This window comes from Caretta caretta, chromosome 23, assembly GCF_965140235.1.
Source record: "Caretta caretta isolate rCarCar2 chromosome 23, rCarCar1.hap1, whole genome shotgun sequence".
Lineage (NCBI taxonomy): Eukaryota > Metazoa > Chordata > Testudines > Cheloniidae > Caretta > Caretta caretta.
This window is the reverse complement of record NC_134228.1, coordinates 7773834-7799115: the sequence shown is the minus strand read 5'-3', so window position 1 is coordinate 7799115 and position 25282 is coordinate 7773834. Positions and strand designations below refer to the sequence as shown.

The following is a 25282-nucleotide window of genomic DNA, read 5'->3' as shown; positions in this document are numbered from 1 at the left end:
TTAACCCTGGTGCTATTGTCGGGGTCTGTCGTGGCTGGTTGCTTTTATCCCTTCCTCGCCCCACTGTGCCTCCTTGGGATTGGGGAGATACAGAGGAGTTTTTTATTTTTTGGGGACACCAGTCCCCCTTCCCAGGAACTTCCCTGTCAGATGCGATTGGTTTCTGTGGTTGTGGATGACCATTATGAAAATCTCCTTCTGCCCTATACGGCTCATGCATCCGCAGTTGTAGGTCATCCACCTTCATCGCCATTAGAACTTGGCCCTCGTCAGCTGAGTTGCCACTGGCCTTCACTCATTACACTTAGCAGAGGCCCTTATTGCATACTATCGACTGGGGCCAGTCAGACTTGAAGCTTGTGTGGGCAGGGTCTACCACACACTGAAGTAGAGAAGCTTACACCACTGCTACCTGGGTACCAACATCAGGCTCACCCATAATCACCAGTGCATGTCTGAGATCTCTAGGACCCATGACCTCATACACTTATGTCACACAGATGCCAGAGGTCATCTGCAAGGGTGATTTGAAATCAGTGTATATATACCTAGCAGACACCACATGGACATGCTGGTCAAGATCCCAGAAGAAGTTCTCTCCTTGTTAAACTGGTGGAAAGACCCATTCAGGTATACAAGGGTGTGCCTGTCTCTGCACTTCTACCTACCAAGACTCTGATAGACACCCACCCTCAGGAATGGGGGGCTCATCTAGATCCTACAAGGCTCTTCTTGATTGGAGCTGCCTGGCTCTGATAAAGTGGCCCTTTGACGGTCCCTTATTTGTATAAGGGATCCTCAAAAATCTTCATTTTCCAAAAGCCCATTTTTTCTTAAAGATGGGAAAACTTGTTTTTTTGAAAATGATGACTTTCAATGATCCCTTAGATAAATAAGGGATCGTTATCAGAGGGCCACTTTGCTGGAGCTGGGTAGTTCGAAATGGAGAAGAGCCTTTAGGGAGGCCCTGCAGGGCTTGTCTTGGAGAGCGTGTTGGGGTGTAGATTGGAGCTAGGAGCCCTAGGTAGGGGTGCAGCATCAGCTGTGAGGGAGCCTGAAGCCCCTCCCTGAAAACCCCCTCACTTTCCTTTTCCTAGAGGAGCCTCACTAGCAAAGGGCATTGATGGCAAGAAATGCTGGATCAGGGCTGGCAGCTCCACTCTAGGGTAGATGCAACCCTTAGGGGCGGGTAACTGCTAGTTCCAGTTGTCCTGCTGCTGTTACCAGGAGTTCCCCTACTTCTCCCTGCTCTTGTTCCCCTGGGATGGGCTGACGGGCCTGGAGCAGCTTGCGGAAAGCAAGCAGGAGCACTGCTGGAATGGCTTCTGACTCTGAGGTCATAGGTAGGGTCCCGCTAAATTCACGGTCTATTTTGATCAATTTAATGGCCATAGCATTTAAAAATTAATCAATTTCACAGTTTTAGATGTTTAAATGTGAAATTTCATGTTGTTGTAACTGAGGGGTCCCAACCCAAAAGGGGCTTGTGGGGGGTTTGCAAAGCTGTTGTAGAGGGGTCACAAACTGGGTGAGGTACGCAGAGCTGAGTCTGTTTCCCTCTTTTCTCTCTCTCTCTCTCTCTCTCCCCCCCTGCCCTCCCAAGAGTGGCTATGCAGGGGAAGAGGAAGTCCTGTCCCTCCCCAGCCCTGTCAGGATTAGCAGCTGCAGCCCCAGGCATGGTAGAAGCCCCCAGCTGGGGTGCCCCCCATTCTACCCCTCCCCTACAATAACTAGATTTCATGGGGGAGATCTGATTTCATGATTTGCAATGTGTTTTTACTGCTGTGAATTTGGTAGGGCCCTAGACATAAGAGGCTCCTGCAACCCATGGCAGCAGAGCCAGCTTGTGAGGCAGTGGCAGCCTTCCCATCCTAACACTCAAGCCCCATTGCTTTCCCAGCTCTATCCTCCTTGTGTCCCCCTACAGATATCCTCCTCCAAATATCCCATGTTCTCTGACTGCTGTGCCCTGTTCTTCCAGGCCTCCCCCACAGGACTCACTCTTGAGTTCTGGGTTGGGTGGGACTTTGAAGCTCATTCTCACCCCCTCGGCTCATGGGAGTGCCCCTCTGGGTCATCCCCATCTTGCTTTTTCACATGGGGAGGCTACCAGAGAGGGCCACTGCCCTCCCTATCAAAGGGGGATGTCTTCAGGGGCACAGCTGCTGTCCTCCCACCTCCTGGGAGGCCTAGGCTCGCTCACAGCCTGGCCCTCTATAGGCAGGGGCTAAGGAAGCCCCACCCTTAGTACGATGGGTTCTTGGTAAGGGAAAGTCCTGCCACATGTAGCATGGTACCTCCTCCATAGGAACCCCTGTTTCTAGAGGACACTGAGAGCAGCATTCACTGGGGGTGAAGAGCTGGGTTTTCTTGGCGAATAAGGGATCATTATCAAAGGGATCATTGCTTGCTGGGAGCTCAGAGCTCTGACACACCAGGATCTGAAGAGGGGAAAAGCTGGTGCCCCCTCTGGCATGGAACGTAATTGAGGGTGGGGCAAGGAATGGAGCCATCTGTGTGCTCCTTCCCAAATACCCCTCATCTACCAACAATTCTTCGTTGGGGGGAGGGGCCCTGAGGTTCTCCTTCCCTTGATTAGGGAACAGTAGAGGGAAGAGACTCCAAAGTTCCCCTTACCCTTCTCACTCCCTCCAGACTTTACCCTTCCCTGTGATGCTGCTCTCTGGGACAAGAGGAGGTCAAAGCCGTGCAGTGAAGTGGGTCGTCGCTGTGACGTGAGGTGCTGCAGCTTCTCACAGCTGTGGCCCCATTTGTCTGCTTCACAAAATGCCCCCACTGACTCCATGTCCGTCCCTGAAGCCTCTTCTCAGCTCCTCCACCTGTGGGACTCCCTACTACTGCTGACCCCTTCATGGGCAGGAGGGCTGGGGTGGGAGGATGAGGCAGGAAGAGGGTAATTCTCTGAGCTGGAGCTGTGATGCAGGGAAAGGATTAATCTACGGCCAGTGCCTTTGGTAGTTGGAGTATCTGTCGCAAAGGAGCCAGGGCCAATGTGGAGGGAGAGCTGGGCTCTGGAACATGGTTGTTCTGTGAACGTTTGTAAACCAGGGAAACTCAGCCAAAAACTGCAGAGTTCAGGCTGCCCGTCCCTGCCTCATACCCTTCCAGAAAGTGTGTGTATGGGGGGGCTAAACTTAAGCCTCTGAATGCCAGGAAATGCAGAGTTAAAAGGAATGCCTCCCACCCCAGACCACTACCACACCTGCCCTCCATGGAGATTGCCACAGGCACTGGGCATGTAGTAGAATCTTGTCTCTCCCTAAAAGAATCTGCCCTTTTCTGTGTGTTCAACACAATTCCAAATCCTCGCTTTTATTCCCATGCTCCCCTGCCCGTCACTGGGCTAAGTGTAGCCATGGTGATCAGGGAGCAGTGCAGCAGGTTGCCAGAGCTTGCCCTGCCACCTAAGGGGGCTTGGAGCTACAGCTGCAGAGCTCAAAGATTCCTGTTCGCTGGCCTGTGCTATGCAGGATGTCAGGTCAGGCTGCAGGCTCGCAATGTCCCTTCTGGCCTGGAAATCCATTAACATTTAAAAAACTTAGCAGCTTTCTCCAATCTCCCTCACCCTTTCTGCTGGCCCCGAGTCTTAGGGAGGGATACAGCATTGAGCACTCCCTTAGGAGAACAAAGACAGGAGGGCGGAGTTAAGGTTAGGTGGGGTGTTGTAGGAGCCATTTTCTGGGTTTCAGAGGCTTTAAGTTCAGGCCTCTCAGTGTTCTGGAAGGGGATAAGGCACCACTGGCAGCTGTTGGTTAGTGAATCACTGCTAGGCTGGAGCTAGGCATCTTTGTGGTCACATCAGACCGCAGGTACAGGCATATTGCAGACAGGTAAGCAAAAGATGGCTTTGCAGTTAATAGGCTATTAATGTAACTTCCCTGCTATATGCTACCCTTTGAACCATGTTCTTACATCTGTCAGGGATACTTGAGAGAGATTCTCACCTGGGCTGCAGGTTCCAGTGCTAAAGTTGTTACTCTGGGTCTAGCATTCTGGTTAACAGGGTGGTTGTGATCTTGGTGTGAAATGCAGAACTTAATGGAAAATTGAAGTTTTATCTCCTCTGATCTGCTTTGATACTGCTGCTGACTAGCAAATCCCACTAGTGCTGGCAGAAGTGTAATGGTCGATTCAGTGCAAGATTATAGCCTACCGTTGTTCTGGGGGCACAAAAGGGGAAAGGCTCAAGGGGCCATGGCACTGTGCCTGATGTTATGCAAGGCTGCGTGCAGTAGCAACCCTTGTAGTTGAGGTGAGCAAGGGCTGCTCAGGACTCGTTGCCCTGCTAGTGTTGCCCTCTACGGAGGCCATGGTAGTGGATACTTCACCCTCTCTCAGGATTATGCCGTGCCTCTCCCCATCCCCCCAACGCACACCCCTGGAGACGTTGGGCCCGTGTCTCCTGCAGCTCCACAGTCATGCCTCCCAGACACAGGTTAGCCCCATGACTTTCTTGTCACTATAAAGCATTTAGACAGCCATACTTGTGTCCTGCTGATGATTTTTCTGCCTCGTTAATTTATGCTGATATTGAGACTTTGACATATTATATGAGTAGGAAATTTGCATAAGATAAGGTATTGATGGAACTACGAATGGTCTGTATGGACATGTGTTCTTCTGCAGCATCCAGCTTGAATAAGCCTACGATACATGGCCTTGTGTGCCATACAGAATGCATTAACGAGCAGTTAGTAGCAGGATAAATGTGCAGACCTAAAGCAGTAATGAAAGAAACCTAAAGTTACGTCTCCTTTGGTTACATGCTGTTTCAAGGTGTCTTGTGGGTCTGCAGGCAGGTGCCCTGCTCTCTGTGGTCTTTTGTTCTGTAGCTGTGTTACATGAGCTGAAGTGTAATTCTCTGTTCTTTGTTTTTTAGCAACGGCTCTGAAAATGAACATGAACCTACGGGAACTGTATCTAGCTGATAACAAGCTGAATGGATTGCAGGACTCTGCTCAGCTTGGCAATCTGCTGAAATTTAACTGTTATATACACATATTGGACCTGAGGAACAACCACATCTTAGATTCAGGTGGGAGATCCTCCTTAGTCTTCGTACTTCCTTTCTCTGAGAAATGTTGTCAGAGCGAGAACTACGTTTTAAATGTTCTCAACTGAAAACATAAAATCTTATTGGATCCTGTGTCACACTCCAAGGTTGGAAAATTTGCCCTTTAAAAGCAAGCTAAGCCTTCATTCCTTTCCCATTCTGAATATTTTTACTTCTCTTTCTCTTAAAGAGTGACTGTTTCCTCCACCCACCCCGAATGTACTGTCTTAATAAAGACAGCGAATGTCTAGTAAATCCTCAGACTTTAAACAGTGAATAAATTAACTTGAATTCTTTAACATGAGGTGGAATATAGGAAGTTATAGTCCCCAGCCTCCACTTTCTTTGGGAACACAGGGACAGCTGATGCTGCTCTTATCTCTGAGACACTACTTCTGTGTAATACCACAAAAGCCCCATTCAGGAACTGAGCAGCACCAGCAGGTTGGAAGGAAGAGGACTGAAATTCTGTCTCTGGAAGTACCATCTCCTCTTTCCCCCAGGCAAGGAGCTAGCTTGAGGCGTTTTTGAGCAAAAGGACAAAGGCCTAGGGCTGCTGGAACACCTTGATGGAGAGGTAGTCAGAGGCTGGCTTACTGGAACTCTTCCTGCACTTTTCTGAGGAGCCCTGCCCAATACAGCAGCAGGCAGCTCCTGCTGTCAAAGGGAAAGTTGAGGTGGGGGCTGGACAATTTCCAAATCTGATCTCAAATTGAGAGTTGAAATGAGTTTTTTAAAAAAGCAGTTTAAGCCTTTTTAAAGAATGATAGCACTGTAAGACCATGTCTGCACTACCCCTTATGTCAGCAAAACGCACGTCGCTCAGGGCTGTGAAAAAACATACCCCTGAGTGACAAGTTTTGCTGGCATAAGCACTGTGCACACGAGCGCTTATATTGGTGAGAGATGCTCTCCCGCCAACATAGCTACCACCTCTCATTTAGGTGGTTTTATTATGTCGATGGGAGCTCTCTCCCATCAGCTACACGAGCAAACTTTCAGCAGCACAGCTGTATCACTTTAAGCTTGCGAGTGTAGATATGGCCTATGTCTTTAAGTGCTTGGAGCTTAGACCTAGTTAAGGCACCTTAAATCACTTGAAGGGTCTGATCACAAGCTGTCACATGCCCACAATTCCTGTTGAGTAAGAGCTGTGGCTGCTTGACACTTTTCAGGATAGGATCCTTGAGGTGCCTCACTCCTCCTAGAGATTTCTCAGTGTCTTTTACTCTTTTTCTACTTTTCAAAAGAAAAAACACCAGTGAAATTAAAAGCAGAAAGAAATGTCAGTACAAAATTCTGTGTTTTCAGTTCAGTGTTAGCTCAGCCTTTGTGCAGGCCTGAAGTATGTTTGGTTACTATCTTCCTGGTCAGCTGAGGTGCCTATCATAAATTTGGACACTCAGTCTATTTTATTATTTCTGAGTTAAGGTTGTTGAAGTAACCTTAAGTATCTGAATTTCCTGCCCTGATTCTTGGCATCCTTAATGACATCTGCTGCAAACTCTTCCCCCAATTGGCCTTATTAATATGCTGCAGTTAGCAAACAATATTTGGTAAAGATGCGTGCTGCAGGCAGGTATTCTCCATATTACATGTGCATTAAGCCTCTTGCCAAAGGTCATACTGGATACCTGTGTCAGCACTGGGATTAGAATCCAGAGCTCCTGTCATGGATGTACATTTTATCCACTGGACACAGGACCCTCCAGGGAAGTCCCTTTACCTACCTGTTTGTAAAGCCATCTGTGGAATGGGGCTAATAATGCCTATAGGCAAGGGAAACAAGGCTCTGGTGGCCTCAGTCAAAAGCTGTTGTATTCAAAAGGTTTCAAAGCGAAATATTTCCTATTATGGGATTTACAAGTTCCACTTACAATTTTCTGTGAGTCACTGGAGTTTGGAATCCCTGAAGTCTGGAGCTCCTTCTTTATAACTTTGATTTAATTAGTTTTGGTTGCATGTCATTACGGAGATGCTGGGTGTGACTCTGTATGTAAGGTTGCCGCTAATGTTCCATTACCAGGCCTGTTGTGACCCCGCACCATGGGACTGCAGTCCAGCTGTTAAGATGAAGGAATTGTAGGCCTACATCTTTCTGTAGCTAATGTAAGCATGCAATATATTTTTGTGAAACAGATTTTCCAAAGTGTGGGAGTGGAATAAGACCGACAGTGTGAGGTTTCACAATAGAAAACCAATGTGCTTGTGATTTTTTTTTTCCCAAGCCCCCTGTATCTGAACACTGCCTTAGTGTTATATAAAGAAATATATATAAATATATAAATAAATAAATTGGTTAGTCTCTAAGGTGCCACAAGCATTCCTTTTCTTTTTGCCTTAGTGTAGGAACTTTCCAACTTCTACACACTTACATTTGAACACACAGTTGTGAATCTTATTGGTATTTCTGGAGAAAAAACAAACGTTTCAGAGTTAGGCAGGGAAGCCAGGATACCAGTTTATCAGCAGCAAATCCATCTATCATCTAAAATTCTTCTGCCCGTGTTTGTCCATGTAGATTCAGCTCTTGGTGCACATGTGTCTCTTGTGTGAAATTGGACTGTTTTGGCCAGCAGCATTCACTGGGGCTGTGCCTGGGCCCTAGATGTCCTCATGCACCCTGCCCCTGCCATTTAAGAATACAAAGAACAGAGTGGGCCCCACCATAGAATCATAGAATATCAGGGTTGGAAGGGACCTCAGGAGGTCATCTAGTCCAACCCCCTGCTCAAAGCAGGACCAATCCCCAATTTTTTTTGCCCCAGATCCCTAAATGGCCCCCTCAAGGATTGAACTCACAACCCTGGGTTTAGCAGGCCAATGCTCAAACCACGGACAGTGAGACACAACCCTTTCAGGGTCCGCCCGCTTCTCTGTGCATTGCTCTAGTTGAGATTGTAATGGTGGTAAGTCTTGTTGGCTGTTGATAGCACACACAAAAATCTTTGGTTTAGTCAGGTTCTAGTTTCTGATTAAATGCACATCCTAGCCTCCACATACAGAGGCTCTAGAAAAGTGGCAGAAACAAAACTTGGTATTTAAAACCTGTCCTTTGTGTGATGCTTCAGTGCCACGTAATAATGGGCACTCTAGGTGCCTACTGTGTTTCAGAGAAGGACATATTCCTGAGCAGTGTGTACCATATGTCAGGTTTCAGAGTAGCAGCTGTGTTAGTCTGTATTTGCAAAAAGAAAAAGAGTACTTGTGGCACGACCCATCACTCTCACAGATCTTGGGAGACAGGCCAGTCCTTGCTTACAGACAGCCCCTCAACCTGAAGCAAATACTCACTAGCAACCACACACCACACAACAGAACCACTAACCCAGGAACCTATCCTTGCAACAAAGTCTGTTGCCAACTGTGTCCACATACCTATTCAGGGGACACCATCATAGGGCCTAATCACATCAGCCACACTATCAGAGGCTTGTTCACCTGCACATCTATCAATGTGATATATGCCATCATGTGCCAGCAATGCCCCTTCTGCCATGTACATTGGTCAAACTGGACAGTCTCTACGTAAAAGAATAAATGGACACGAATCAGACATCAAGAATTATAACATTCAAAAACCAGTCGGAGAACACTTTAATCTCTTTGGTCACTCGATTACAGACCTAAAAGTTGCAATTCTTCAACAAAAAAACTTCAAAAACAGATTCCGATGAGAGACTGCTGAATTGGAATTAATTTGCAAACTGGATAAAATTAACTTAGCCCTGGTCTACACTAGGACTTTAGATCGAATTTAGCAGCGTTAAATCGATTTAAACCTGCACCCGTCCACACAATGAAGCCCTTTATTTCGACTTAAAGGGCTCTTAAAATCGATTTCCTTACTCCACCCCTGACAAGTGGATTAGCGCTTAAATCGACGTTGCCGGCTCGAATTTGGGGTACTGTGGACACAATTCGATGGTATTGGCCTCCGGGAGCTATCCCAGAGTGCTCCATTCTGACCGCTCTGGACAGCGCTCTCAACTCAGATGCACTGGCCAGGTAGACAGGAAAAGAACCGCGAACTTTTGAATCTCATTTCCTGTTTGGCCAGCGTGGCAAGCTGCAGGTGACCATGCAGAGCTCATCAGCAGAGGTGACCATGATGGAGTCCCAGAATCGCAAAAGAGCTCCAGCATGGACTGAACGGGAGGTACGGGATCTGATCGCTGTTTGGGGAGAGGAATCCGTGCTATCAGAACTCCGTTCCAGTTTTCGAAATGCCAAAACCTTTCTGAAAATCTCCCAGGGCATGAAGGACAGAGGCCATAACAGGGACCCGAAGCAGTGCCGCGTGAAACTGAAGGAGCTGAGGCAAGCCTACCAGAAAACCAGAGAGGCGAACGGCCGCTCTGGGTCAGAGCCCCAAACATGCCGCTTCTATGATGAGCTGCATGCCATTTTAGGGGGTTCAGCCACCACTACCCCAGCCGTGTTGTTTGACTCCTTCAATGGAGATGGAGGCAATACAGAAGTAGGTTTTGGGGACGAAGAAGATGATGATGAGGAGGTTGTAGATAGCTCACAGCAAGCAAGCGGAGAAACCGGTTTTCCCGACAGCCAGGAACTGTTTCTCACCCTAGACCTGGAGCCAGTACCCCCCGAACCCACCCAAGGCTGCCTCCTGGACTCAGCAGGCGGAGAAGGGACCTCTGGTGAGTGTACCTTTTAAAATGCTATACATGGTTTAAAAGCAAGCATGTGAAAGGATTACTTTGCCCTGGCATTTGCGGTTCTGCCTTTGCAAAAGGTTTCTGGGGAGGGCAGCCTTATTTCGTCCTTCATGGTAGGACACTTTACCACTCCAGGCCAGCAACACGTACTGGGGAATCACTGTAGAACAAAGCATTGCAGTGTATGTTTGCTGGCATTCAACCAAAATCCGTTCACGCGGTGGGAGGAGGCAAAATGCGACCTTGTAACGAAAGCACATGTGCTATGTATGTAATGTTAACTTTCAAGGTTTACCCTGAAAGAGTGTAGCCACTGTTTTATAAAATGTGTCTTTTTAAATACCGCTGTCCCTTTTTTTTTCTCCACCAGCTGCATGTGTTTCAATGATCACAGGATCTTCTCCTTCCCAGAGGCTAGTGAAGCTTAGAAAGAAAAAAAAACGCACTCGCGATGAAATGTTCTCCGAGCTCATGCTGTCCTCCCACACTGACAGAGCACAGACGAATGCGTGGAGGCAAATAATGTCAGAGTGCAGGAAAGCACAAAATGACCGGGAGGAGAGGTGGAGGGCTGAAGAGAGTAAGTGGCGGGCTGAAGAGAGTAAGTGGCGGGCTGAAGACAGGGCTGAAGCTCAAAGGTGGCGGCAGCATGATGAGAGGAGGCAGGATTCAATGCTGAGGCTGCTGCAGGACCAAACCAGTATGCTCCAGTGTATGGTTGAGCTGCAGCAAAGGCAGCTGGAGCACAGACTGCCACTGCAGCCCCTCTGTAACCAACCGCCCTCCTCCCCAAGTTCCATAGCCTCCACACCCAGACGCCCAAGAACACGGTGGGGAGGCCTCCGGCCAACCAGCCACTCCCCCACAGAGGATTGCCCAAAAAAAAGAAGGCTGTCATTCAATAAATTTTAAAGTTGTAAACTTTTAAAGTGCTGTGCTTAAAGTGCTGTGTGGCATTTTCCTTCCCTCCTCCACCACCCCTCCTGGGATACCTTGGTAGTCATCCCCCTATTTGTGTGATGAATGAATAACGAATGCATGACTGTGAAGCAGCAATGACTTTATTGGCTCTGCAAGCAATGATTAAAGGGAGGAGGGGAGGGTGGTTAGCTTACAGGGAAGTAGAGTGAACCAAGGGGCGGGGGGGTTCATCAAGGAGAAACAAACAGAACTTTTACACCGTAGCCTGGCCAGTCATGAAACTGTTTTTCAAAGCTTCTCTGATGCGTACCGCGCCCTCCTGTGCTCTTCTAACCGCCCTGGTGTCTGGCTGCGCGTAACCAGCAGCCAGGCGATTTGCCTCAACCTCCCACCCCGCCATAAACGTCTCCCCCTTACTCTCACAGATATTGTGGAGCACACAGCAAGCAGTAATAACAGTGGGAATATTGGTTTCGCTGAGGTCTAAGCGAGTCAATAAACTGCGCCAGCGCGCCTTTAAACGTCCAAATGCACATTCTACCACCATTCTGCACTTGCTCAGCCTGTAGTTGAACAGCTCCTGACCACTGTCCAGGCTGCCTGTGTACGGCTTCATGAGCCATGGCATTAAGGGGTAGGCTGGGTCCCCAAGGATACATATAGGCATTTCAACATCCCCAACAGTTATTTTCTGGTCTGGGAATAAAGTCCCTTCCTGCAGCTTTTGAAACAGACCAGAGTTCCTGAAGATGCGAGCATCATGCACCTTTCCCGGCCATCCCACGTTGATGTTGGTGAAACGTCCCTTGTGATCCACCAGAGCTTGCAGCACTATTGAAAAGTACCCCTTGCGGTTTATGTACTCGGCGGCTTGGTGCTCCGGTGCCAAGATAGGGATATGGGTTCCATCTATAGCCCCACCACAGTTAGGGAATCCCATTGCAGCAAAGCCATCCACTATGACCTGCACATTTCCCAGGGTCACTACCCTTGATATCAGCAGATCTTTGATTGCGTGGGCTACTTGCATCACAGCAGCCCCCACAGTAGATTTGCCCACTCCAAATTGATTCCCAACTGACCGGTAGCTGTCTGGCGTTGCAAGCTTCCACAGGGCTATCGCCACTCGCTTCTCAACTGTGAGGGCTGCTCTCATCTTGGTATTCATGCGCTTCAGGACAGGGGAAAGCAAGTCACAAAGTTCCATGAAAGTGCCCTTACGCATGCGAAAGTTTCGTAGCCACTGGGAATCGTCCCAGACCTGCAACACTATGCGGTCCCACCAGTCTGTGCTTGTTTCCCGAGCCCAGAATCGGCGTTCCACAGCATGAACCTGCCCCATTAGCACCATGATGCATGCATTGTCAGGGCCCATGCTTTCAGAGAAATCTGTGTCCATGTCCTGATCACTCACGGGACCGCGCTGACGTCGCCTCCTCGCCCGGTATCGCGTTGCCATGTTCTGGTGCTGCATATACTGCTGAATAATGCGTGTGGTGGTTAATGTGCTCCTAATTGCCAAAGTGAGCTGAGCGGGCTCCATGCTTGCCGTGGTATGGCGTCCGCACAGAAAAAAGGCGCGGAACGATTGTCTGCCGTTGCTCTGACGGAGGGAGGGGCGACTGACGACACGGCTTACAGGGTTGGCTTCAGGGAGCTAAAATCAACAAAGGGGGTGCCTGTACATCAAGGAGTATTTCAGGCAGGACTGCACGGAGGGTTCCAATAAGAAATGGTGCACCTAAGTTATCGTTGTTATTGGAACAAGGAGGTTAGCCTGGCCTCTGATTGATACATGGCTAGATTTACCTCGCTGCACCTTCTCTGTGAGTGACTGCAGTGTGACCTAGAGGAATGAGTCCCCTAGACAGGGGAGGAGGCAAATGAGTACAAAACAAATCTGGTCTATTTCTTGTTTTGACCCACTCCATCTATCTTTTACATCTTTGGCTGGCAGCAGACGGTGCAGAAGGACTGCATGCCATCCACATCTCATGGCTGCTTGGCAGAAGATGGTACAGTACGCCTGCTAGCCATCCCCATCTCTTGCCTGCCTGGCAGAAGATGGTGCAATACGACTGCTAGCAATCCTCATCTCTTGCCTGCCTGGCAGAAGATGGTACAGTACGACTGCTAGCAGTCCGTATCGCCTGCCTGCTCACCATAAGACGGTTCAATAGGACTGACTGCAGGACTAAAGAGAATGACCTGGTCAAGTCACTCCAAATTTAGTCCCTGCGCCCATGTCTGCCCAGGCGCTCCCAGCCGACGCGGCCAGGAGCACCTCGGACACGATGAGGACGACTACCAATCGTATTGCACCGTCTGCTGCCAGAAGGCAAGGGGTTGCTGCTACTGTGCAGCAAAGCCGTACCGCGTCTGCCAGCACCCAGGAGACATAGGGTGACGGTTACCTGAGCGGGCTCCATGCTTGCTGTGGTATGGCGTCTGCACAGGTAACTCAGGAAAAAAGGCGCGAAATGATTGTCTGCCCTTGCTTTCACGGAGGGAGGGAGGGAACGGGGGCCTGACGACATGTACCCAGAACCACCCGCGACAATGTTTTAGCCCCATCAGAGCGCTCCATTGTGACTGCTCTGGACAGCACTCTCAGATGCCCGATTGTTTGCCATTGCTCTGACGCTGGGAGGGGCGCTTACAGGGTTGGCTTCAGGGAGCTAAAATCAACAAAGGGGGTGGCTTTACATCAAGGAGTATTTCAGGCAGGACTTCACAGAGGGTTCCAATAAGAAATGGTGCACCTAAGTTATTGTCCTTATTGGAGCAAGAAGGTTAGCCTGGCCTCTGATTGATACATGGCTAGATTTACCTCGCTGCATCTTGACTGCAGTGTGATCTAGAAGAATGAGTCCCCTAGACAGGGGAGGGGGGGGAAGCAAATGAGTACAAAACAAATCTGGTCTATTTCTTGTTTTGACCCACTCCATCTATCTTTTACATCTTTGGCTGGCAGCAGACGGACTGCATGCCATCCACATCTCATGACTGCTCGGCAGAAGATGGTACAGCACGACTGCTAGCAGTCCGTATCGCCTGCCCGCTCACCATAAGACGGTTCAATAGGACTGACTGCAGGACTAAAGAGAATGACCTGGTCAAGTCACTCCAAATTTAGTCCCTGTGCCCATGTCTGCCCAGGCGCTCCTGATCGACCTCACAGAGGCGACCAGGAGCACCTCAGACATGACGATGACGGCTACCAGTCGTACTGTACCGTCTGCTGCCACAAGGCAAGGGGTTGCTGCTACTGTGTAGCAATGCCGTACCGCGTCTGCCAGCACCCAGGAGACATAGGGTGACGGTTACCTGAGCGGGCTCCATGCTTGCCATGGTATGGCGTCTGCACAGGTAACTCAGGAAAAAAGGCGCGAAATGATTGTCTGCCCTTGCTTTCACGGGGGGAGGGAGGGAACGGGAGGCTGACGATATGTACCCAGAACCACCCGCGACAATGTTTTAGCCCCATCAGGCATTGGGATCTCAACCCAGAATTCCAATGGGCAGCGGAGACTGCGGGAACTGTGGGATAGCTACCCACAGTGCAACGCTCCGGAAGTCGACGCTTGCCTCGGTACTGTGGAAGCGCTCCGCCGAGTTAATGCACTTAATGCACTTAGAGCATTTACTGTGGGGACACACACACTCGAATTTATAAAACCGATTTCTAAAAAACCGACTTCTATAAATTCGACCTTATTCCGTAGTGTAGACATACCCTTAGGCTTGACTAGAGACTGGGAGTGGATAAGTCATTACACAAAGTAAAGCTATTTCCCCATGTTTATTCCCCTTCTCCACCCCCCACTGTTCCTCAGATGTTCTTGTCAACTGCTGGAAATGGCCCACCTTGATTATCACTTGATTATTTCCCCCCTCCCCCGCTCTCCTGCTGGTAATAGCTCACCTTAAGTGATCACTCTCTTATTACAGTGTGTATGGTAACATCCATTGTTTCATGTTCTCTATGTATATAAATCTCCCCACTGTATTTTCCACTGAATGCATCCGATGAAGTGAGCTGTAGCTCATGAAAGCTTATGCTCAAATAAATGTTAGTCTTTAAGGTGCCACAAGTACTCCTTTTCTTTTTACCATATGTCAATTCTTCTCTAAGCAAACTCAGAAAGGTACAGAAGCCCGCTTAAAATTGTTCCTCCTGAAGCACTGTATGTAAACCATCTTGGACGCTGAAAGGAAGGACACACAAAGATCTGTCTTCCGGTCACCCTCTCTGTGAGCACCCTGGTAAGCTGAGATTCCACCCTGAGTTCCTGGGCTACATCGATGAAGAGGCCCCAGTTGTCTGCCTCCATTCCAGTTCCTACAACCTCTGACAGGGCTAGGGAAGAGCACCACTAGTGTAGAGTAGGGGCATAGGTCACCCTACACAAGACTCATAAATGACTCATCTTGAGCTCAACAGCCGAGAGGCAGCCAGTGGCCTGAGAAGGGTTCTTTTGGTGCCCCACTACTGACTGTTAGAGAATGGTGGCAGTACCCACTAAACCTGTGGGCCACGTGTCTCTTGGCACAGATCCTTCGGTACGTGGTGTTTTTGCACCAGCAACCTCGAATCAGCGTTCTTGGTACCTAATATGTCATTACCAAGGGTATATATGGTACAGAGTGGTTTGCCTCTGGGCACAGTACAATAGTTTCCTTTTCTGAAAAGGCTGAGGGTGTTGATAACTAAGTGTCAGCTACCAAGTCATTGGTACCACCTTGACCTCTCGTATCTCCAGTGCAGACTTTGCCCCCTACCCAGTCAAGACGATCCCTCCGTTGGAAAAGGTGTACTCCTTTTGTTCATCCCCATGGGGCATAGTAGGCACTCCTCCCCTTCACACCTTCCTTCCCTTCCTTGGGTAACACAGTGGGGTCAGGAAGAGACTCTGGGGAGGGATCTGTAAGGGACATCAAGAAATGACATAGGGCTCATAGGAACATCCTTCCTGGGACCTGCCTCTCTATATCTCCTACCCGAATGCCATACTCATAATAGCCTTGCTCCTGTTGGATACTCTGGGGTGTGCAGCTGTATTCAAGCAAGCTTTCATCATCGGCCCCCTCTAGGGTTCGGTCTAAACCCGTGTGGCCAGGTCAGCTAGTGCAGCTTCAAATCCTGGAAAGGTAGAACAAGGGAAGTGACTATGAACAACATCTACAAGGGGAAAAGCGACTTGTCCCCACTGCAATCTCTTTATCCTTTCCCAACAAGACTAAATCCTTGTATGCCGCTTTCAGTCGATGCCTTCAAGGCGTTCCAGGACCTCTTCAGGTGCATGGCAGAGACTCTAGAAAGTAGTGCAGAAGTCTCTCAGGCTGCAAGATGTCCATGAGTTTTTCATGAATGGCAGGCTCAGCATGCCTATCAATGAGAGGCTGTTGGAGCTTGCAGAAGACCTATGGCACATGTCAGCATCCATCCCAATTGCATCCAAGTGAGCTGACACTCATATCCCTTGGAATGGAGTCTATCAGGGTTGCTTCTGGTATCGGCAGTCCAAGGGAGGCCGAAGCATCAGATTCAAAGAGAGTAGACCTGTCAATGCAAAGTATATTCATCTGCCAGCCTCCAGCTGCACGTGGCTTATTACCAAGCACTTCTGTCAAATACTATTATTTCAGTTGAAACAAACTGTCTCAATATGTGGATGGGGTACCCCACAAATCGCAAGAGGAGATAAAGACCCTTGTGTCTGATAGCCCACACATCCCCTATAGGCTGTACTGGATGCACACCTTGGCTGCCTTGGTGGTTGTGAGATCTTCCTGGCTTCAATCGTCACAAATTCCCAGTAAGGTCCAAACAGCAATTGAGGACCTTCCTTTTTAGGTCAACGAGATTTAATTGAAAGATAGGTGGGGCCTTTGATTCCCTTAAGGACTCTAGGACTACTTGGTGCTCCTTGGGCCTCCATATTCCAGGCCCAGGGACCAAGTAAGTGAGACCACAGGCTTCCTTCAGGCAGCATTCCTCTACCCAATACTGTTACCAACCTCGACGACCTTGAAGTTTCTGAGAAAGAGGTAAATGTTCTAGTGTTGACAACTCTCTGCCTCTTCCTCTGTTAATGCACAATATGCATCTTCCACCAGGCAGCAGGTTTGGCATGTTGCTGGTGTCAAGATCCTGGTAGAACCTCCAGAGGGAGCTCTTCTCTACCTAGCCCTCCACTCTTCAGCCCCCAGAGGGTCCATCTAAAATCAATATCTGCACATCCCCATCCTATCCAGGGCCTTGCTCTGTTTTCCCATCATACAATGGTAAGGTTTCTTTAAAGGCCTTATTCATGGTTTTGCAGTTGAGGAGCCTCTTGCAACCTCCAGCGTAGTATTAGCAGGGTTGAGCCCTTGGCAACCTGTTCCTATACAGTTTATCTCTGGAGACTGCCTTTCTGGTAGCCATTCCATCAGCTCAAAGAGAAGGGGAGAGCCAGACCTTTGTGGTGGGTCCCCTTTATGCAGGGGACAGGGTCCTTCTCAGGCCTCATCTCAAGTTCTTGCAGTTGTTTGAGTTCCACTGGTACCATTTGATTCATCTCCTAGTTTTCTTCCCCAAACTTGACTCAACTTCTGGGGAGGCTAAACTTCACACCCTTGACAGGACAGAACATTCAGAAACACACCCCAGTTTTTGTGGTCTTTGCAGTGACTCATTTCCTCTTCAGAATTATGTGAGTGGGTCTCCAGCTGTATATAAGGACATGTTACGAGTAGGGCTGTAAGAAAATCATGGGCCACAATTTTTGTTGTGGAAACTGCAACAATCACAACTTTTTGGCAACACCACTCACTGTAATTTGGCCCGGTTGTCTCTCCATCATGACAGACGGATGGCCAGGTCACACTTCAGTGAGAGGCATAGTGAGCTGGGGTGGTGGCGGCAAAGGAGGATGAGGCTGGGGACCCATGCAGCTCAAGGCTAGGCTCTCTAGGCCGCTCACCATAGGCGGCGGGTATTTAGGGCTAGAGGGGGCTCAGCCCTCTGAAATTTGAGCCACTCCACTGCCAGAGTGTAAAGCCTGGCTTGGCAGGCAAAGCCCTGCCTCCAGTAGCACTGGGGCCAGCTTGGTGCTGAGATGCCTGGCTGCCCAGCAGCAGGATGGGCAAGGAGAGTCCTCGGAGCCCAGTTGCAAGGTGAGTCCAGAGAGCCACAGGATGGTGCTGCAGGAAGAGTCAATCTTGAGTGTGGCCAGCCCTGACTTTGGTGCAGTGGTGGCGAGCCTGTCCCTCGCCAGTGTTTACAAGCAGAGCTGGGGCTGGTGCCATGAGAGGGGGAGCGAGACAGCGGGAGGAGAAGAAAGGGGAAATGGGGCTGTGGAGGAAGGTGCCAGATATAGGCACAGCCAGCTGCACACACCGACATTACCTCTAGGACTCTCTGAGTTGGGGCTGGCTTTAGGGTGCCTATACTTTCCCCCACCCCACCTCACCTCCTGTGGATTGGAGGAATTGTGGCAGGGGGGATCCAGCCCTTGCTGGATGGTGAAAGACAAGCTGCCAATTCAATGACTGTTAATGAAGAAACTGGTGATTTTCTATCTTTTATAAAGTTACACCAGAAATGTTCTCTACTGTACTTACATTCTGCTGTGTCCTAATATCAATCACAACCTACTTTAAAAACAGACTATTTAAATTGTTACATGATAATCAAAATTTTGGCTTTTGGATATCTCTGTTTAAGTAATTTCTCTTTCATGAAAGGATAAAGATTTTATTTTTGTAATAAAAATTCTGTATTGAGAGAAATTTTCATTGTAGCCACCTTGCTGCTTAAAATGAATGAGACCTGTCTGCATGCTGTTGCCTGTAATGTTCTTTTGATCCAGCACAGTATGTGAAGTTCTATTTCGTGGTTTACTGACGGCAGCATTCAAAGCCTGTGGAAAAGAAGGGATTAAATAAGACAAGAAAAGTGCTGTTAAAGCCTACAGTATCTGTGTGTTCACATCAGACTGTGCTGGCATCGTGACTATTGAAGTGCTGGCCTGTAAAATGCTGAAAGCAACCGAATAAATCCGCTCTAACTGATACTGTTTTATAGGCTTGGCATACATCTGTGAGGGCCTAAAGGAGCAACGGAAAGGGCTGATCACTCTGGTTTTGTGGAATAACCAGCTGACTCACACTGGCATGGCTTATATGGCGATGACACTGGTGAGTAGATTTCAGGGGGAGAAGATTAGCGGCTTTTGAATGATCCTCATTTAGAGAGTAGTTTGAGGTCTAACCTGGGAGCCTATGGAGAGGAGAGGAAGATATAAACCATCCAATTTGCTTATCTTATAGATGTGTGTTTTAGAGCTAGGCATAATTGTTCTGGAATAGCCCAATCAAGCCATCGACAATTTAATGCTTGCAGAGTGGGTGGATGCGATGTTCTTGTGCAGCTGCATGAAGTGCATTTCTATTGCATAGAAATGAAGAGAATTAATGTAGCATATTGGAGGGGTCAGGGCAAGCAGTCTTTCAGAGGAAAAGGGCAGCTGTCAGACTGGAGAGGCAGCATTTGCAAGGGATCAGGAATACAAGGAGGATGAAAAATAGGGCCTGTTACAGTAAAAGGCAGGATGAGAGTGCACTATTTAGCTGCTATATGTCCTCTGCTGTTCACCCCAACCCTGTTGGTATGTTCTGCTTAGTAGCAGCAGGCCTAGCTCTTCCTGCTCTGAGCCCCACCTTTTTGCTGTCTCTTTTCCTGCCCGCCTGGGTTATCTTTTCTTATGTTCTCTCTGCTAGTAATTTCTCTCATTTTCCTTTCTCCTCTGCTTATTCTTCCTGTCTTTCTGCCTCCACGCCTACCATCTCCCCTCACTCCTCTGCCTCCCTTATTGACTCTCCTTTCTACCCATTCCTCACAGTGAAGATCCAGTGCCCACCTCTGATGGAGGGAAGGTGAGAACTATGGCTGCCAGCCTAGGCTGGGTCAGTAGCCATCTGCAGGTAGTTGTGGTGTGGCTAAGTTACATGTAGACTTCCCATGGCAGCACAAGCCATGACAGTATATGCTGGAAGAGCAGGCTTTAGCACTAATGCAGAGGATGTAGGTAGGGCAGGGAGTCAGCCTGCGACAGGCTGAAGGAATGGATTGGTTTCCAAGGCATGTGTGCGCTACCAGGCCAATGTCAATTTCACAAGCTCAGTAACCAAGGCCTCCTTTGCTCTGTGGGGATTGAAAAATAAAAAACATGGACAAAACAGTAATGTCTGTAAAACTAGCAGCCCTGGAAATCAGTGGCTGTATGCTCGGGCCTCCCTAAGAAATTCCCATTTTGAACTTGGAAGGGCCTAAGAGAGTCCGTTATTTAGCTGTGGTTGCTAGGTGTTGATGTGAGTGAGGGTCATTACTTTTTTGCGCTGACATTCTGTTGTAACGTACCTCTTTCACCTTATTTTTCTGTTTGTGTCCACAGCCTCATATGCAGAGTTTGGAGACCCTGAACCTTGGTCACAATCCCATTGGGAATGAAGGTGTTCGTAATCTGAAGAATGGACTCATTGGAAACCGCTCTGTGCTCCGATTAGGCTTGGCTTCTACTAAACTAACATGCGAGGGTAAAACAGACTTTCCGTATTTTGAGGGATCGTTACTTTCAGGATGATCAATCATTGACGCCCCCAACCTTTTTGTCATTACTGAGAATGCCATTGATAATGACAGTTACAGGAATAATGTCACTCTTGGCTCTTGTGATATCATAGAAGATTAGGGTTGGAAGAGACCTCAGGAGGTCATCTAGTCCAACCCCCTGCTCAAAGCAGGACCATCCCCAACTAAATCATCCCAGCCAGGGCTTTGTCAAGCCAGGCCTTAAAAACCTCTAAGGATGGAGATTCCACCACCTCCCTAGGTAACCCATTCCAGTGCTTCACCACCCTCCAATAATTTTTCCTAATATCCAACCTAGACCTCCCCCACTGCAATTTGAGACCATTGCTTCTTGTTCTGTCATCTGCCATCACTTGAACTCCATCCTCTTTGAAACCCCCCTTCAGGTAGTTGAAGGCTGCTATCAAATCCCCCCTCAATCTTCTCTTCCGCAGACTAAATAAGCCCAGTTCCCTCCGCCTCTCCTCATAAGTCATGTGTCCCAGCCCCCTAATCATTTTTGTTGCCCTCCGCTGGACTCTCTCCAATTTGCCCACATCCCTTCTGTAGTGAGGGGACCTAAACTGGACGCAATACTCCAGATGTGGCCTCACCAGTGCCGAATAGAGTGGAATAATCATTTCCCTCGATCTGCTGGCAGTGCTTCTACTAATGCAGTCCAATATACCGTTAGCCTTCTTGGCAACAAGGGCACATGGCTGACACATATCCAGCTTCTCATCCACTGTAATCCCCAGGTCCTTTTTTGCAGAATTGCTGCTTAGCCAGTTGATCCCCAGCCCGTAGCAGTGCATGGGATTCTTCCGTCCTAAGTGCAGGGCTCTGCACTTGTCCTTGTTGAACCTCATCAGATTCCTTTTGGCCCAATCCTCCAATTCGTCTAGGTCACTCTGGACCTTATCCCTACCCTCCAGCCTATCTACCTCTCCCCACACCTTAGTGTCAGCCATGAACTTACTGAAGGTGCAATCCATGCAGTCATCCAGAACATTAGTGAAGATGTTGAACAAAACCGGCCCCAGGACCGACTTCTGGGGTACTCCGCTTGATACCAGCTGCCAGCTAAACACTGAGCCATTGATCACTTACCTGTTGAGCCCGACAATCTAGCCAGCTTTCTATCCACCTTATAGTCCATTCATCCAGCCCATACTTCTTTAGCTTGCTGGCAAGAATACTGTGGGAGACAGTATCAAAAGCTTTGCTAAAGTCAAGATGTATCATGTCCACCACTTTCTCCATATCCATGGAGCCAGTTATCTTATCATAGAAGGCAATCAGGTTGTTTAGGCATGACTTGCCCATGGTGAATCCATGTTGACTGTTCCTGATCACCTTCCTCTCCTCCAAGTGCTTCAAAATTAATTCTTTGAGGAACTGCTCCAGGATTTTTCCAGGGACTGAGGTGAGGCTGACTGATCTGTAGTTCCCCAGATTCTCCTTGTTCCCTTTTTTAAAGATGGGCACTATATTTGCCTTTTTCCAATCATCCGGGACCTTCCCCAATTGCCATGAATTTTCAAAGATAATGGCCAATGGCTCTGCAATCACATCAGCCAATTCCCTCAGCACCCATGGACTTTTTTGTTTGTTTGTTTGTTTGTTTGTTTTTGCTTGGGCAGTTGCGCTCTCAGAACTTGGGGTGGTAAATTTTTTGCTTGGCTGCAAAAAACTTAGCGCCGGCCCTGCCCATTCACCATAGAGTCTTTCGACCAAGCTAGGACCTGAAGCTTTATGGGGGGGAGAAAACCATCAGAAAAAAACTTTCTTTGCATTGGAGTGGACTTTTTCAGGCATTCTGTGTACCCAAATGCAATGTTTTGTCTTTGCTAGTCCCTTTTATGATTGCAAAGCAATTTCCATTATATATAATCCCTTGGTTTCAAGTGCTCAAAACTTTCCTAACTCTTTTGAACTGGTCTGTGAATCTTGGTGAATTTTTGGAAATTTGACCGAAGTCCTTCCAGTCATGTGTAAGCTAGGAGAGTGTGGGGAAAATACAGTATTTCAACTGTGGGAAAAAAAAATTATGATGTGTTTTTAGTTGGGAGGATAGAACAAAATTTCCTGAATTCCTTTGACCTAGAAATTTGGCGGGTATATCATCCTTGAGGTATAGTGCTTGTTTTGCTAATAACACTAACGAATATTAATTTGTATGTTTTCTCTACCACATACTCTGAAGGTCCCTTAATTTAAAAATACGATGTTAACACTGGATGCGTGAGACCAGTGCTTCTCAAGCTATCCGATGTGGGGGACCGGCAATTTTTTTTTCCAACGTGCACGCAGACCGGCAGCCAATGGCTTACGGACCAGCACCGGTCTGCGGACCACCACTTTGAGTAGCGCTGCATGAGATTATCATCTCGAACTAATGGATTGCATAGTGGGATTCCTAGTTCTTTAAACTGCTGCAGCCCCGCCAGCAGTTCTTTTGAGCCAAAGAAATGTTTTGGAAAATCCAAGGAATCTGGCAAAAGGGCTGCAAGAGCTCCCTGGTTGGGGAAGCTCTGTGTTGGCTGAAGGGAATGAGTATGAGCCTGGGACCTACGAGGTCCTGACTTCCATTTACCCTTCTTCACTGAATCATCTTAATTTTCTGTACTTTACAACCTTTATTAGGTGAAGCCTCTCGACTTCTTGGGGAATGTCTTGTGTCCTAGTGCCCCACCAATAAATGGTTTTGTCTCTCTGTACCTTAGTCAGTCAGATGGGGCTATTAGCACTGCTCACCTTCAGTGATGCTCTTCGCTAAAGTTATGTAACTAGAATTGGTGCCTTCAGATTACCTTAATTAGTCCTTATTGGAGGCTTCAGATTTTTTTGGATTTTTCTTTGGACTCTCTTGCATCCCTTTTAACCACACTGTTACCCCCCTTCCCTCCACATCAACCACTGTCCTCTCCCATGGAATTTCTGGAGTTGTTTCCTCCTGCAGGATGGTTAAGCAGCACCTGAGGGATTCGACAGGAGAGGTGGTGATAGCTTCTTCACACCAAATATTGAGATGGCAAATAAGGGGGACAATTACAACAACTCACAAATAAACCTTTTGATTCCAATAAAACAGATGGTCTGACCACAAGAGACAACCCTTCATATCAACCTCCTGGAGTTCAGAATGGTCAGAAATGCCTGTCTTCATTTCCTCCCTCTCATCAGACACAGATCCATCAAAATCAGGACAGACCATGTGGCCTGCATGAATCAGTTGGCAAGGAGGGGCAAGATTGTGCCAAAACAATAAAGTAATAAAGTTGTGGAATTGGTGATAAAGCATCACATAAGGATATCAGCAATGTATCTGCCCAGCATACCAAATACCACGGACAACACACTCTGCAGATGTTTCCCCAAGAATACACGTGGGAGTTTGATTCTCGGGTTCTACTGTGAATCTTTCAGACTTGGTGGTTTTCCAGAAGTAGACCTTTTTGCCACACCCACAAACAAAAAATGCTACCCATTTTGTCCAAGGTGTGTGCGTGTGGGGCGGGGTGTTTAGGTTGCAATTCACTGGGGGACACCTTCCTCCTGCCTTGGATGGACAGACTGTTGTAGTAGGAAGAGCGCCTGAGACATAAGCCCTTGTATCAAAGGCCTGGTGTGAGGCAGAATCTGGCAAGAACAGGGCTGATATTGCAGAAATACACGTTCCTAAGAAGTGCTAAGCACATAGTACTTATGCAAACACATCTCAATATCAAGTGGTACCAGAACGCCCCAATATCAAGGATGGTACAAAAACATTCCCCAAGGATAACAGGAACACACTGACCCTTCCTAAAAGATAAGGTCAGGATAACTCTACGTAATAAAAATATTTTGATCGAACCAATATGTACAAAGGTAATAAGGTAATAACTAGACACGTCAGGGGGCAGTGAGTATGTCAGAGGCAGTACTAACTTGTTTGTATCAGGGTATAAAAATGCATCTCAGAGGGAATATCTTTGTCCAGCCAAGCGGGGAATGGAAAGTCCTGCCATTCACTAAGCTGTGTCCATTGCCACAGGCATACATGTCTTAGTATCTTCGTAAAGTCTGCAAGGTGCTATTACTGTGCTTTATCGACAATAAAGCTGGCCTGGCGCCTTCGTACCTTAACAAATCTTGTGGTCATTGGACGGTTCACTCAAGGTCTGCTGTGCTCTCTGTCTGCACAGAGCTGGGACAGCACACAGGGAAAACACACGTGCAGCCAAACATCTAACCACAACTGTTTTATGCCTTCGCTCTGACGCCTCTCATTCTCAAGGTGATAAGATCAAGCAGAACAAGGCCAGAGTCATTCTGATAGTCCTGACGTGGTCGAGAGAAGCGCTTTCCCTTACTGTTTCACCATGTTCTCTATTCTCTGATAGATCTTTCAGCTGTCTCTTAATTTCTCTCTCAGGATGCCAGACCCCTGACACATCCCAGCTTGGTCATTCTTTGCCTCAAGTCATGGTCCCTGAATGGTTCTTGGGGCTAGATCCCTCTTGAGCTGCGGCGATACAACATGTGCTATTAAATAGTAGAAAAATTTCCACCAGAACTTACCTCCAGAACTGGACATGATTTGGCCACTGGTGTGAACTCCACAGTACTGCTTCTGAATCTGCCCCAATTCCTCTCATTCTGGAGTACCTGTTGCAGCTTAAGAAATTGTCCCTCAATTGCATCAAAGTTCACCTGGCTGCCCTAACAGTCTTTTATACTACTATTGAAGGTTTTTCTTCATTTGCTCACTCCACAACCACGAGATTTGTGAAAGGCTTAGGGAATCTGCTCCCATAGGTAAAGGTTCCTACATCTGTTTTGGACCTGAATTTGGTTCTCAAAAGCCTCACGAAGCCCCCATTTGAACTAATGGCCACCTGGTCCCTCTTGAATTGATCAAGAAAACAGCCTTCCTAGTGGCGATTACCTCCGCCCGCAGAGTCGGAGAGGTTGGTGTTTTAATGGCAGATCCCCCTTTTACAGCAT

General features: G+C 48.0%; 1 protein-coding gene across 2 annotated transcripts in view; it reads left to right on the top strand.

Annotated features, from left to right (window-relative positions):
- PPP1R37 (protein phosphatase 1 regulatory subunit 37) overlaps window positions 1-25282 on the top strand; it is a 174447-nt gene that overhangs the window by 115668 nt on the left and 33497 nt on the right. For both annotated transcript variants that reach the window (XM_048834331.2, XM_048834330.2), the window contains exons 7-9: window positions 4901-5056; window positions 18746-18858; window positions 20115-20256. In XM_048834331.2, coding sequence (XP_048690288.2) covers window positions 4901-5056; window positions 18746-18858; window positions 20115-20256 — 411 coding nt within the window. The remainder of the gene's footprint in view (window positions 1-4900; window positions 5057-18745; window positions 18859-20114; window positions 20257-25282) is intronic.